Consider the following 16,065-nt stretch of genomic DNA (forward strand, 5'->3'; position numbering starts at 1 on the left):
AGAAACTGATTTATAGGGTAATAAAAGGACAGATCATTATTGTATTTTGTCAACATCCTATCAAAGGGATTCTTAATATTAAGACCACTTTGTTGAAATTTTGCGTTTGTGTGTGTGTGTGTGTGTGTGTGTGTGTGTGTGTGTGTGTGTGTGTGTGTGTGTGTGTGTGTGTGTGTGTGTTCATGCGTGCATGCAGAGAGATAATGATTAAATATGAGGATTACTATAAACTGCTTATCTAAAGCTGGATATGAGCCCTTTTCCGAATGGCAGCAACTTTAAGTTTGCCAAAGGAAACTCAGGCAACACAAAATGTTCTTCAGAAGCACAAATGCTTCTAGCACTAAAATTTCTTAACACAGACTTGGGGAAAAAACTCTCAGAGTTCATATTTCTATGGACTGAAAGAAAATGGAGACTTAGTCATTTGAATTCAATTAAATGTTGATGTAAAACTTCTTTCCAGAAGCAAAATAATGTTCGAAAGCCATGTCTCTTGAATAATGGGAAATGTCCCACTTGTGCAGAGTTGGAGAAATCTTATTGAAGTTTTCTATTTTAGATGTTTTTTAACATCCAAAAGTTGATTTATAGTTATGAAAACAGCCACAAGTATCTGCAATAAACTTGTAAACTTATAGAAAAATGTGATGCTGGAACTGGAGTCATGAGCAAAATTTGCACTTTTCCACTATGAGAAATGACACCTTGGCAGCAAAAAGACTTTTAAGAGGGTGTTCATCATTTATGTCATGCTTCTGTGTACAAATCCGACTGCATTTCCCCTCATTCAGCAGTCTCAAAGAGTTACTGTACATGTAGTTGCTTATAGGAGCAGGACGCGCTTCACTTAAGTTACCAAGAGGGAAGAAATAATATTCATCAATAAAAAAGTAATTTGTCTAAGATCAGCACAGCATGATCTGTTGTACGGACTTGACCCTGGTGCTATCACGCTACTGCTCAGGAAGGGCTTAGGATAACATTTATTAGAAAACACTGACTCAGCGAGATGAGTTGTCAGCAGTAGTGAAAATTATTGACGGTGTCAGATAGAACCAGGTTTAGGCCATGAACGCACAGACACCTCCGTGTGCCTGCAACGTGATACCAAGAGAGAATGTAGCGCAGCAGCGACAGCGCGCTGGCAGTGCTGCTGTTTCTGCAGCATCTGGTCTCTTTGCTGATGTGTGCTTTTAAAGTTGCTGCTTATTCTTAACATGTAGACTTTCTGCAAATGGACCCAGAAATGTGCAAAATGAATCAGGAAAATTTTCCGTTTTATTGCATTTGAAGGGAAGAAGAATATGTACACCTGGACACTAAATATGATATGAAAGGATTAATGCAGATTAATTCAATAGTATGATGCATTTGGTTCATAAATATGATTATGGATGTGCACCAGTCCTCCCAGTGGGTGGAAGGACTTTATCTGCAGAATCATCTGGATCAAAGTGGACCACTTTAAGCAACAAGATGCATCTCATGATGCAAGATTATTTCTTTATGTCCCACCTGTAGGTTAAGTTGGCCGTTTTTTTGTCCTGTCTCCATGTTGGTTTTGTGACTTCCTGTTTTATTTTGAAACTAACTCTCCTCTTGTTTCAGGCCACTCGCCCTTCCTCATGTGTCACCAGTCCGATTGTCTTCCCTGATTCCTGATTGTTTCCAGCTGTTCCCCACTACCCTCCCCATGTGCTTATAGTCTGTGTCTCCCTTGGTCCTGTGCCAGTGTATCAAGTCTTTCGTCATGATCACCAGCTTGTCCTTCATAGTCTGAGGTCCAGCAGAACCAGCATAGAGACCAGTCCATGATCTGAAGCTATAAGAAGATCATTAGTAACTTTAAGAAGTGTTGTTTCTGTACTGTGATGAGCTCTAAAGCCTGACTGAAACATCTCAAACAGGCTGTTTCTCTGCAGGTGTTCCAGTAACTGAGTCACCACAACCTTCTCTAGAATTTTAGAGATAAAAGGAAGGTTGGATATCGGCCTATAATTTGCTAAGACATCAGGATCCAGTGATGGTTTTTTAAAGCAACGGCTTAATCACTGCCACCTTGTAGGACCGGGGTACATAACCTGTCACTAAAGAACAATTGATCTGGTCCAGGATAGAACTGCCTATCAGTGGTAAAACATCCTTCAACCGGTGTGTTGGGATGGGATCTAAAAGACACGTGGTGGACTTGGATTTCTGAATTAGTGATGACGCCTCAGAAAAATATATAGGGCTGAAGGAGTTTAAGGGCTCATTGGAGAACCTGTATGTTCCCACAGTCAGCACATCTGGTGATGGTCCAGTTGTTGGGATGGCCTGGTTAGCTTTTTCTCTGATAGCTAGAACTTTATCAGTGAAGAAGCTCATGAAGTCTTCACCACTATGGGAAGAAGGGATACGTGGATCTAAAACACTGTGACTCTTGGTTAATTTGGCCACAGTGCTGAAAAGAAACCTGGGGTTGTTCTTATTTTCCTTAATTAAAGAAGAAAAATGTGCTGTTCTAGCCTTATGGAGGGCCTTTTTGTAAACTAATAGACAGTCTTTCCAGGCTACATGATAGCTATCTATTTTACAAGAATGCCACTTCCTTTCTAGTCTGCGCGCTTTCTGCTTGAGGGTCCTGATATATGAATTATACCAGGGGGCACACCTCCTCTGATTTACTATTTTCTTTTTCAGGGGGGCAACAGAATCAAGCGTGATTCTCAGTGAGGTTGCTGCACCTTCAGCAATAGAGTCAACCTCAGCAGGGCTAAGATTATAATGATTGATCCCTGGGGAAACACACAGTGGTCCTGGGATTGGCACAGGGATTGTTTCCTTAAACTTAGCTACAGCATTATCTGAAAGACATCTGCTATAGTAAGACTGAGTTCTGAGCATAGAAGAATCCTTAATCATAAATGTAAAAGTGATCAAAGAATGATCTGACAGGAGTGGGTTCTGAGGGAACACTGACACATGTTCTACCTCAACACCATAAGTCAGAACTAGATCTAAGGTGTGGTTGAAGCTGTGAGTTGGTTGGTTTATCTGCTGGAGGAAACCAACTGACTCAAGTAATGCAATGAAGCCATTTCTAAAGCTGTCATTTACAATGTCTACATGGATATTAAAGTCTCCAATGATAATGACTTTGTCTGTTCTAAGGATCAAGTCAGATAAGAAATCAGAGAACTCAGAAAGGAACTCTGAATGTGGCCCAGCAGGGGCCCGATATACAACTACAAACAGAAGTGGCTTTTCTGTCTTCCAGTTCAGATGGGTGATGCCAAGAGTCAGGCTTTCAAATGAACTGGAGCCATGTTTTGGTCTAGGATTAATTAATAACTTGGAGTGATAGATTGCTGCCACTCCCCCTCCTCGACCAGTAACACGAGGAATATGATAATTAAGATGGGAGGAGGAGGAGTAGATTGTTTAAGATAACATCTCCTCCTCCTGAAGCCAGGTCTCAGTAAGACAAAATAAATCAATGTGATGATCCGCTATCAGGTCGTGCACTAACAGGGATTTACACAAAAGAGATCTAATATTTAACAGTCCACACTTAATTGTGATATTACTTTCTCCAACTTGTGCTTTGGTATTGATTTTAATAAGATTATGGTGATTGACCGCTCCCCTGCTCTGTGCTTGGTGAACTTTTAACCGTGGAACAGAGACTACCTCTATAGTGTTAAATATATTATTGTTGGTGGATGAGGGTTCTATGGACGCAGCAGAGAGGTGTGTAAGACTACAACTCTGCATCCTGGTCTGGACCCTGGATTGTCAGGTCACTTTGGGTCTAATAAAATTAGCCAAGTTACTAGAAATGAGAGAGGCACCATACCGTGTGGGATGGACATTGTCTCTCCTAATCAGACCAGGTTTTCCCCAAAAAGTGCTCCAATTGTCTACAAAGGCCACCTGGTTTTCGGGGTACCACCGTGACAACCAGCGACGAAGCGACGACATGCGGCTAAACATTTCATCGCTGGCCAGATTGGGGAGGGGACCAGAGAATGCTACGGAGTCCGACATTTGTTTTTGCATAGTTGCACACCGACTCCATGTTAATTTTGGTGACCTCCAACTGACAAAGCCGGGTGTCGTTTGCTCCGACGTGAATAATAACTTTACCAAATTTACGTTTACTTCTCTCCAGCAGCTTTAGATTGGCTTCTATGTCACCTGCTCTGGCCCCCAGAATGCACTTAACTATGGTCGCTGTAGTCGGCTCCACGTAGCGTAAAACAGAGTCGCCAATTACCAGTTACCAATTACCAATTTCATGAAGGCCATGAGCAGACTCTACTTCCTCAGGAGACTCAGGTCCTTCCGTGTTTGCAGCAGGATGCTCCACATGTTCTATCAGTCTGTCATGGCTTACTGTAGTGTGCTGGGGAGCAGGCATTAAATCTAAGGATGCCAACAGACTCAACAAACTCATTAAAAGGCAGGGTCTGTTGTTGGCTGTAAACTTGCAAACTTGGACGAGGTGGTGAGGGACAGGATGGTGTTAAAAGTGCGGACAATCATGGACAATCCCTCCCACCCACTCCATAACTGAGTGGACAAACTGAGAAGCAGCTTCAGCAACAGACTCCTGCAGCCTTGCTGATCTAAGGAACGGTACAGGAAGTAATTCCTGCCGTCCGCCATCAGACTCTATAATTCATCCAAACCCATTCAATAACAATAATTGTTTAATGTTTATGTTGTAATTTTATTTCTATTTTAATCTATATTTATGTATATATCCTTATAATGCTTATAATATGTAGATATTATATTATGTGTTTGTATATATATAATATATGTTGTATATATGCTTATAATGCTTATAACGTTCTAATCTTATTTGTATTTTATTTATTCTATTTCTATACTTTGTAAATACAAAACCTACACTACAGTTATATTAATACATGTTTAGGCTCCTACTACAATTCAATTTCCCTATGGGGATGAATAAAGTAAATCTTGAATCTTGAATCTTGACGGAATGGGTGTTAATACTTATGAATCTCCAGTCTTGGAAGACGTGTCAATGGAGATTACAGGATGTAGGTTAATCACTGCTAACACCGGTAGTCGGCGCTAGAGAGCAACAGCATGGCAGTCCAACGCGGGTAAGTCCGTTGATAAAAGGTTTACAGTAAATTATATCCCTTTAGGTTTATGTGCATGTGCACATCTTATGAAGCAGTTAACTTCTAGTAAACTAACTGAAAAGTAGCTTGATGATCGTGTATCGCGTTACAGAGAAGGTGTAGCGTAATTATCGTAATTATAGGAATTACTAAACTGTGGGAAGTAAATTATGTTTTAGTGTCTTGAGCCAATTTGGGTGATTTATAACCTGTTCAAAATAAATTATCCTCTAAATACTGAGAGGATTTTGTATTAAAATGATGGGAGGGGGGCGCCCCCCTGATGGGAGGGGGGCGCTGCCCGACTGTTTACAATCTTCGCTGCTTCCGCTTTAGCTGCGGGAGCAAATAGTTCGCTTTAACCTGCAGAGTCAGCAGATAAGTTAACATTCATTAACCAGCGCTAGTGTGTCGTAATACACGTTAACCTGCTTAATGGCATGGTAGTTACGTATCGCTGTTTCGCTGTATTCATATACTCTGAACAGGAGAAGGTTTATGTTTTGTTGACATGAACGAGTCGGACACGGTCAAGATCCTCCGGCGCGATGCGCTCGCTGCGGCGGACGAGGGGGTGACGGAGCGCGGCCGCACGGAAGGAGCCGAAGAACCAAGCACCAGCTTCCTTCGGCCGCCTTATACCGTCAAATGCTCGGCGCTGACTGTGGAGCCGGTCATTTTTCTCGCCATGTTTTCTGTGGCCATGAATGGACCTCTGTCCACACAGTACCTATGGGATCGCATCAGTCAGGACGTCGGCTACAACGGCTCCAGGACGTCGGAGTGCACCAACGGCTCCGCACCTCCAGACCCCCTACAAAAGGTATTTAAGTCAAGTCTAAATCACTGGGGACGATCATATAAATACAGCCTCTATCCTGCTATTTGATTAGGCATGAGAAAAACACTGATATACCTGAAATGCCCCTTAAACAATCGAGTCTCGACATGAATACATTTTTAAAAAACGTATTTATGAATAGTAGCACTAGAAGCACACATCACTATCTTTACTAAATGAACCAGATTATTTTTTCACATTCTTAACTTTAACGTGAACATAGCTGCTGCAGAAAATATATATTAAGTTCATAGTTTGAAAAGACATGAGTAAGTCTGCTAAATTGTCTCTGATCGGCCACTATTGACAGTTATGATGTACTGAAACAAAGGTTAACAATGAACACTTTCACAGGAAACAGCCACAGCTCCCCCAGCCTAACCAGTAAAGATGGTTTTATGGGTTACTTCTTTTTGCAGGAGGTGCAAACCTTGACAGCACAGTGGAACCTCTACATTAATCTTGGGGGCTTCTCTGTAGGCCTGCTGATGGTGCCTTTGCTGGGCTCTTGGAGCGATGTTGCCGGCCGCAGACCTGTTCTGATCCTCCCCTGTGTGGGCCTGGCCCTCCAGGCTGCTGTGTACATACTGGTGATGTACCTGAAGCTGCCCGTGATCTACTTTCTAGTGGGCAGAATTCTTTGTGGACTTTCAGGTGATTTCAGCGTGATTCTGGCAGCCTGCTTTTCATATGTGGCCGATATCAGTGACAGACAGTCCCGCACTTTCAGGGTCGCCATCCTGGAGGCGTGTCTGGGAATCTCAGGGATGTTAGCTAGTGTTATTGGGGGGCAGTGGAAGCAAGCAGAGGGGTGAGTAATGTTTGTGGCTTTATATATTGGCAGTGTGAATTTACAAACACTGCTAGTGCATATGTGGTATCTTTTTAGGTACATAAAGCCATACTGGTTGGTTTTGGCTGTTAGCCTGGCGTCAGTACTGTACGTGTATCTGTTCATCCATGAGACCATCCTGCCTGACCCAGGCGCCAAACTCTTCAGCTTCCGGCACTACAAATCTGTCTGGCGCCTCCTCTTGACGGGAGGCAGCAGTAGTGAGGAGGGAGGAAGAGTTGTCAGATGCAAGCTGTGGCTTTACCTACTCTGCTTCTTCGTGGTGGTGACCGTGCATTTCGGCAGCAAAGACCTGCTCGTGTTGTACGAGCTGAGCTCGCCGCTGTGCTGGGGGTCCGCTCTCATCGGTTATGGGTCAGCAGCTCTGCACTTGGCCTACATCACCAGTCTGCTCGGGCTGAGACTTATGCAGCGCTGTTTGGCTGATTCTTGGGTGGCTCTCATTGGTCTGATCTCCAACATATCAGGATTGATGGTCTTCTCTGGTGCTGACACCACAGCTCTCATGTTCACTGGTGAGACAATGCTGACACACTCACCTCAACCTGCTGGAGGGTTTATGTTAATGGTTTGACTCTTCACCAGGTTACGCTCTGTGTTTCCTCTACATGGCAACAACACCTGTGCTCAGGTCAAAGATGTCCAAGATGGTGGACCCGTCAGAGCAAGGTGAGACACTTAACCTTGTAAAAACACCAAAAAACGAATGATGTAAGTCTGTTTTTGGGAAGCATTTGTTGAAAATGTCACATCACTCAATGCCTCAGCAGATGTTTCTTTCCCACAAGATGTTCAGTCTGAATACACAGTGGTACTGTTCTCCTCAGGGGCTTTGTTTGCCACTGTGGCCTGTGTGGAGAGCTTGTGTTCTCTGGTGGGCAGTGGTCTCTTCAATTCTCTCTACCCAGCCACCCTGCACTTCATGAAGGGCTTCTCTTTCCTATTTGCTGCCATTGTCCTTCTCCTCCCAGGTGGAATTATAGGGTAGGGTGGCTCTTCTCTCGGTGGCCGCATTGGTCCTCAGCAGCCATAATGTAATGTGACGTGTCTTTAAAGGTCCCTGCAGTGTTTGAAGCGGAGACAGGATCACATGAACGTCCAAGTACCCCAGTAGTGAAAATCATCCTGGCAAGATGAGCACCATGAGGTGTGTTGATTTCAGGAGTCGACATGCTCTTGAAAGATTTTATCTATCACATAAATTCTTGAATGATGAGATACTTGAATGATTTTTTGAAAATATTTCATAAGTAAATGTACTGCTGAACAAATTTGTTCACAACAGGAGTTAACAGTATGTGCAATAAAATCCACAGGCCGAAGTATTATGACATTTTTACTGTGTTATGTTAAAAGGGAAACATTATGGTCTTTTAAAGAGGCTCCCTGAAGTTACCTGTTATACCTGTTGGTGTTTTAGATTACTTCATAAATGAGGTGGCCAGAGATCGACTTATAAAAACATAAAGTACTTGAAATAATCATGTTTTCACAATAATAATAAAGTTACACTTAATTTCAGGATCAGTGGTAAAACAATCTTAATTCAGATTATTCCTTTTTCATTTGTAATTTCATTGTATGTGTATAAATGGATCATGATGATAGTGGTGATTTTTATATGTTTTCTCAAAGAATTCTGCTTTAATCTGGCAGGTCTGTGTTCAATAAAATAAAATATGTTTCATGTCAATCTTCTTTACTTCGTTACATTGTCTATCTATTGTATTTCCCCTAAATGATGTGTGGAAATTTGCAACCTTTAAACCGACAAATAACACTTAAAAGATTAAATGAACACTAAAAGTATTTCTAAAAAAAAAAAAAAAGTGGATTGATGGTCAGTTCAATGCACCTTCATATCTAAACCAAATAGTGTGTGTTAAACTTAGAAATGTCTCCTTTTTTTTAAACAAAGTCCTTAATATTCAACAGGAAAAGCAGCAGGAACACTTGTTTAGCATAATTCTTTTCCTCGGGTGTAGGAAATTAAGCTTAGAGAAATGAAGAAGGCAGCTTCTGTCTCAAGGAATGTAGACGGAGTGACGTGGAGACCCAAGATACCGGCGGAACTCTCAGTGGATCCTCACTCTTGGCTTCGACATGAACGAGTCGGACACAACTTCCTTCCTGCAGCTTGAATCGCGCACGCCAAAGGAAACTTACGGCGCCGCCGAGTTACCTGCGGCTCCGGCCACCTCCTCTGCGAGCCCGGGTCACACGTGCGTACGGTGGGTGACCGTGGAGCCGGCCTTGGTCCTCACCATGGTTTCCGTTGGCCTGCACGGACCCCTGTCCACGCAGTACCTGTGGGAGCGCATCAGCCAGGACCTCAGCTATAACGGTTCCGAGACGTCCGGGTGCAGCAACGACTCCTCCGACCCTCTACAGAAGGTAGAATGTCTTTAAATCTCTTGCAACTTTGATAGCAGCTGATTTATCACTCTAATGTCGGCCACATTAGAGTGATAAATCAGCTGAATAACCAGTTTTCTACCGATATAAAACCGCTGCAACTGCAGGTCCGGGTGGTTTACCTCACCAAACATTGCGATTTTAAGACCAAAAATACAGGATGTTTACAACAGTAAACGATTCCATATTACTTTTTACACTGAATGCCGTGTGAGAGCATATCCGGCATTCAAACAGTCAGCATGAGCTCACCTTTCTGAGCAAATAATTATAATTCTTTGGCTTTTGTGAGGCTGGAACCAGTTTCATGAGCAGTTCAGGATATACTTTGACAATAAATTAATCCTTTTCAATATTCTGTATGTTCTTCCCAAATTAATTACTGCTATAACTATTGCGTATTTGTGAAATTATAAACTGAATTTGGAATTTTTCGTCTTGTTTGACAAGACGCAGCTGCATATTTTAACAGACAAGCTTTCATTTTAAATTACCTAATCATGTTACTTATTATTGCTCTTATTGCTCTTAATAAATGGAAGAGAGGCGGTGATACTCTTTTTGTGTCTCTCCTTCAAGGTTCAGTCTGACTATGTAAACTGGTGTTTTTAGGAGGAACTGGGAGAAACCAAAACTATTCCTAAATACTGGACTCCAAACTGAAGTTTGATACTAACACTGAGAGTATTGTGACAAAACGGATTTATCTTATAACAAAGCAAAATCCTTCCTTCCCTCTGCCATCAGCTTGTAAATACTGATGGCACAGTAGTGTGTGGAATGAATAAAGTACTTTATACTCCTGCTTAGTGGTTATTCTGTGACTTCTTTTGTTATTTATTGTTACCATATATGGTTGTATTTACACTGCTCAAAAAAATTAGAGGAACACTTTTTAATCAGAGTATAGCAACCATCAGTCAAACTTCTGGGATATGCCGTGCCGTTGCAAGAAGGTTTGCTGTGTCTCCCAGCACAGTCTCAAGAGCATGGAGGAGATTTCAGGAGACAGGTACTTACTCCAGGAGAGCTGGACAGGGTCGTAGAAGGTCCCTAAACCCTCAACAGGATCGGTATCTGCTCCTTTGTGCAAGGAGGAGCAGGATGAGCACTGCCAGAGCCCTACAAAATGACCTCCAGCAGGCCACTGGTGTGAATGTTTCTGACCAAACAATCAGGAACAGGCTCCATGAGGGTGGCCTGATGGCCCGACGTCCTGTAGTGGGCCCTGTGCTCACTGCCCGGCACCGTAGAGCTCAATTGGCATTTGCCATAGACCACCACAATTGGCAACTACGCCACTGGTGCCCTGTGCTCTTCACCGATGGGAGCAGGTTCAACCTGAGCACATGCGACAGACGTGAAGGGGTCTGGAGATGCCGTGGAGAACGTTATGCTGCCTGCACCATCATTCAGCATGACCGGTTTGGTGGTGGGTCAGTGATGGTCTGGGAAAGCATATACCTGGAAGGACGCACAGAACTCTACAGCTTAGATAATAACACCCTGACTCCTATTAGGTATCAGGATGAAATCCTTGGACCCTTTGTCAGAACCTACGCTGGTGCAGTGGGACCAGGGTTCCTCCTGGTCCACGACAATGGCTGACTTCATGTGGCAAGAGTATGCAGGCAGTTCCTGGAGGATGAAGGAATTCATACCATTGACTGGCCACCACGTTCACCTGAACTAAACCCAATAGAACACGTCTGGGACATTATGTTTAGGTCCATCCGGCGCTGCCAGGTTGATGCTCAGACTGTCCAGGAGCTCAGTGATGCCCTGGTCCAGATCTGGGAGGAGATCCCCCAAGACACCATTCGTCTTCTCATTAGGACATGGTCAGGCATGCGCACAAGCACGTGGGGGCCACACAAACTACTGAGAATTATTTTGAGTTGCTACAATGACATTTTGGCAAAATGGACCAGTCTGCTGCATCATTTTTTCACTTTCATTTTTGGGGTTTCTTTGATTTCCCCCCTCTATAGGGTGATCATTTTCATTTCTATCAAATTATGTGGCATCATTTTGGTACTAATACATCACCTACTTTTTATCAGGAAAGGTATTCAAGATCATTTCCCCCCCGTTTAGATCTGATGTGTTTTCGAAGTGTTCCTCGAATTGTTTTGAGCAGTGTATTTATTTACATGCCATGAGAACCATTGTCTTTGTCTGACAAACTGAATTGCCCCTCTGAGATGACAAAATGTCATCTGAAGTGTCGTATTAAAGTTTGACATGTCACCTTTTCACATGTGTTTGTTTAAGCCAATATGTCAGCCTGCTTAACCTGATTTCAGTAGGAACTGAGAGCCATATGATGAAAAAAATAAAGGCAGCTCCAAATGTTTCATTATTATAAACTATCCACACTGCTTGCTAATCTATTTTAATGGATGATTTGTTTGGGGGGGTAAGTGGGAAATTGGGCTCCTACTAACTATAGTTAAAACTGTGTTATCGTCCAAAGACAACAAGTTCAACTAGTTTATTATTTATATTTTATTCTCAAAATGACCATCAAAATGGGCCATGAAATCACAAAATCTGGGAATGGTCCTTCAAAATGTGGATAAAATCAGAGATAAAGTTCTGCCAACACAATTAAAAAGCCCCCCAATTAAAAAGCCAAATTTCGATTTTATCTTATTTTTCCCTGCGTGCTCTTGCTGTTGTTGCACTGTAAATTTCCCCGTGTGGGACAATAAAGGACATGAATCTGAATCTGAATCTGAATAACACACCAACCAATCAGATAGATTGAGAAGTAATGGGAAGGATGTAATAACGATAACCTTTATGATGATCCTGTTGCCGATTTGAGGCAAAGACTTCCCTGGTCCAGATTCCTGGCTCCCAGCTTACATTTGTTTTCATCTCTGTTGCATTATCTCCTTTTTTGTAGGTGGTGGAGACCATGACAGCACAGTGGAATCTCTGCATCGCTGTTGCGGGATTCTCTCTCAGCCTGCTAATGGTGCCTCTCCTGGGGTCATGGAGTGATGTAGCAGGTCGAAGACCCATCCTTCTTCTCTCCAATGTGGGCCTGGCCCTCCAAGCTGTGGTTTACCTATTTGTGATGTACCTAAAGCTGCCCATGGGCTACTTTCTGGTGGGTAGGGTGCTCTGTGGGCTTTCAGGTGATTATAATGTGCTCCTAGCTGCCTGCTTCTCATATGTGGCTGATATTAGTGATAGAAGGTCCCGCACCTTTAGGGTTGCCATCCTGGAGGCTTGTCTGGGTATTTCAGGGATGCTCTCAGGCATCATTGGAGGGGAGTGGAAAAGTGCACGTGGGTGAGTGATGTGCACAGTTACAGCTTTGACTTTTGATCATTACCATCATTATTAAAGGTGCCATGTCTTTGTTTAGGGTCATAGAACCTTTCTGGTTGGTCCTGGCTTGTAACCTGGCCTCGGCAGCGTATGTGTACTGGTGCCTCGGTGAGACTGTCCTGCCGGACCCAAGTGCCAGATTGTTCAGCTTTCGCCACTATAAATCCATCTGGCACCTCCTGTCGACAGGAGGCCTCAGTAGCAACGAGAGAGGAAGGTTTCACCGACGCAGGCTGTGGCTGTACATGCTGTGTTTCTTCATCGTGGTAACTGTCCACATCAGCAGTACTGACCTGTATGTGTTGTACGAGCTGAGCTCACCGCTGTGCTGGGGGCCCACCCTCATCGGCATCGGATCAGCAGCTCAGCACTTGGCCTACATCACCAGTCTACTGGGCCTGAAGCTCATGCAACACTGTCTGGTAGAGTCCTGGATGGTTCTTGTTGGTCTGGTCTCCAACATTTCCGGGCTGCTGATCTTCTCTTTTGCTAATACCACAGCGGTCATGTTCACAGGTGAGACAGTAATCTGAGAAATTATGGGGTTGTATTCACACGCACACAATAATCTTTCTCATGCTATCGCTTCATTTCCGTCCCCAGGTTATGCTGTGAGTTTGCTTCACATGACAATGACCCCCGTGTTCAGGTCAAAGCTGTCCCAGCTGGCAGATCCATCACAACAAGGTCAGTCGTTCACAAAAGAAGAAAGAAAGAAAAAAAGAAAAAGATTCATATATCAATGCACTGTAGTACTTTGGCCCAGCAGCAACAAGGTCAAGGGTTTCGACCTGTGTTGATTTAGTGTCACTGCATACAGACGTAATTACTTTATTATAACTATCATAATTGCAACGTAGAAATACATTTGGTATTTTTGTCCCAGGTGCTCTGTTTGCTTCTGTTGGCTTTGTCAAGGCTGTGTGTTTTCTGGTCGCCAGCGGCGTTTCCAACTCCCTCTACGCAGCTACGCTGCACTTCATGAATGGCTTTACCTTCCTGTGTTCTGCCATTCTCCTTCTAATCCCTGGTGGGATCATCGGGTCTGTTTGCTTTCCTATTGTTGTATGAATTTTAAAGATAATAATAATAAAATTTTTAAAAACAACTTGTGAATGTGCCATTGCAGGTACCTGCAGTGTTTAGAGCAGAGAAGAGATCCCTGAAATAAAGGAGATTGTTGACCATCTTCAGTGACGGTATCAACCCAAATTACATCAAACTCCAAAAAAGTGAAGAAGGGGACCTATGATGTAGTCATCAGATGATCAATGGCATTTCAATCTAAGGTTTCCTTCTACTGGGAATAGTCACAGTGCCAAATGCCCTCTCTTTATGCAAGGGCCATCCTGTGGAACAAAGACATTCAATTTGGCAGCCTGTTGCCAGCAACTGTGCTAATTCCAGTTAGCAGCTCATTTACAGAGCAAGAATTGCAACATCAAGGAAAAGTTGGAAATTTCCCTGTTGGTGAATGTGGATCATCTCATCAGCAGGCGCTGCGGCTGCTGCAGAGTTTTTAAGAGGAACCTACTTAAAAAAACAAAAAAAACTTTATCTGATTTATATTTTTCAATTAACACATTGGAAAAACATTAGTTGTACAGTATTTTTGTTGAAAAAACATAAGGTGAATTGAAAACATTCTTACAGTGTAGACTGTGTAATAGGCAAGTTTGAGGTTTTATTTTTCTCTTCTATATTTGAGTATTCATGCGCTAAAACTAAAAATAGGACTTCTTTTCAAGTTTTCTTGATTTCCAAAGCTTCTGCACCAATGACACTGTAGACTGTCTGTTTTTATTGTTCATTTTGCTCTACAGGACAGATTAATGGTAGAGGTCAAGGTCATGATGAGCCAGAGTTTTATGATTTGGCTGATGGATTTTGTAGGGCGTAATGGAAGGTGGAACACCATTGACAATCATGTGATAGGAGGTTACCTTTCCAAGATAGTGGTATTAAATGCATATAAAAGTAAAGAAAGGAGCTCAGTTCAAAAAACTTGTTTAAAATACTAAGGGTAACACATTTACCGGTTTCAGAGCCTAAATAATGTGTCCCTCGCCATTTATATTTATAAAGTAGGCTGTATGTGGCTCCAGGGCTTTCTAATTTGACAGTGTCAAACCTGAAGTACAGCAAATCCTGAGAGGGCGGTTTGAATATGACTGTCGGACATGACCACCATTCACTGAGGCAATGGAAGCCGGTCCAGATGTGCCCAACACCTGCTTCACACGACTCCCTTACGGCATAAAAGGTTCGAGGGTCACAGTGCAGCCGGTGATGTTCCTCACCAACTTTTGCTTGACCATAACTAAACCCACTAATCACGCAGTATCTCTGGTAGCGTCTCAACAATATTACGCTTCCAGAAGGACGTCCAAGTGCAGCAACGTGTCTCTGCCCCCGACCCTCTTCAAAAAGTGGAAGTTTTTCAAAGTGTTGGGGTCCAGGGTTCCGGGTCGTGTGTTGTGGTCCTGCTTGCTTCTTCCTGCAGGGGGCGTGGAGGAGTCGGTAATTTGCTACAGCTGGCCCTGCAGGCGGACGCACCTGCCGGCAATCTTCATCAACCTCCTTTCTAAGGACGGAGCGCCTGGCTGCCAGCGTCGGAGAGTTATTGTGTTTTCCATGGAAAAGCTGACTCCTATTTCATCGTTATTGGTTAGAACTCGTTGTAATGCTTCTCCCTGCTTGTTTGATGTCTCCAAGCCGGCCTGCTAGAGGGAAGAACGCGCAGGACCTGACTCCCGTGTTTGCTCCACGCTGGAGCTCTCTGCGCCCCGCAAAGCTGGACGAGCGTTTCCCCTGCAGTTTAGGAGGCCTGTTGAATTGATCTTTTAATAAATACTTTGTTTTGGACATTACACCCACTGCGTTTTGCCTGCTTTCGGGTCCAGGAGAAAACCCAGACCTAACACAAAGATTAATGACTCGTTTGTCAAAATAGTTATCAGATCCAAGACCTTAATGTTTGTCAAGACTCACTAAATTATAGAAATTATAATTATAGAAAACTAGACTAGTCACCAAACAACATTATAACGTTAAATAAATTTGGTAATAGTGGCATTTTTTAAATTTATCCTCTATTGATTTGTTAAACTACAAAATCAGTGTTGAAACTGATGAAAATGTATAACACCCATGTAACATAAGAACATGTATTTTCTTACATTGGTAATTGATTATAGGGTGTAAATGGCCATTGCTTCAGCTAATGAACACCAATGAAAATGAGTGCTGTAGGATTGTTTGTAATAAATACACATTTCAACTGATAAATTAAAAAAAACATGGTTCTAGTTATTGTTTTAGAGTAGGAATAGAATATGCTGAGATACAGACGACCATTTTCAGCAGGAAAAAGTCTGGATAAAAAGAACAAGCATAGGCACTCCTTCAGGGTACTTAACGATTCTCTAAATAGAAGTATGTGCACTGAAAGAATACTAGACTCAAACCCT

At 42.9% G+C, this 16,065-nt stretch overlaps 2 protein-coding genes across 2 annotated transcripts; both read left to right on the top strand.

The window, feature by feature from the left end:
- The first annotated feature begins 5,450 nt into the window (after positions 1-5,450).
- slc46a1 (solute carrier family 46 member 1) lies at positions 5,451-8,524 on the top strand. Its single transcript, XM_029844102.1, has 6 exons — positions 5,451-5,967; positions 6,405-6,796; positions 6,875-7,353; positions 7,424-7,507; positions 7,666-7,822; positions 7,895-8,524. The coding sequence occupies exons 1-6, from the start codon at positions 5,656-5,658 to the stop codon at positions 7,950-7,952; spliced, it is 1,482 nt and encodes a 493-aa protein (XP_029699962.1). The 5' UTR covers positions 5,451-5,655; the 3' UTR covers positions 7,953-8,524.
- A 131-nt stretch (positions 8,525-8,655) lies between these two features.
- Positions 8,656-15,455, top strand: LOC101063881 (proton-coupled folate transporter-like). The gene is made up of 6 exons (XM_003968481.2): positions 8,656-9,232; positions 12,165-12,556; positions 12,633-13,111; positions 13,199-13,282; positions 13,482-13,638; positions 13,725-15,455. Exons 1-6 carry the CDS (start codon positions 8,942-8,944, stop codon positions 13,759-13,761), a joined length of 1,440 nt encoding a protein of 479 aa, XP_003968530.2. The 5' UTR covers positions 8,656-8,941; the 3' UTR covers positions 13,762-15,455.
- Positions 15,456-16,065: the final 610 nt, after the last annotated feature.

The sequence above is a fragment of the Takifugu rubripes genome, chromosome 11, assembly GCF_901000725.2.
Source record: "Takifugu rubripes chromosome 11, fTakRub1.2, whole genome shotgun sequence".
NCBI classification, from domain to species: Eukaryota; Metazoa; Chordata; class Actinopteri; order Tetraodontiformes; family Tetraodontidae; genus Takifugu; species Takifugu rubripes.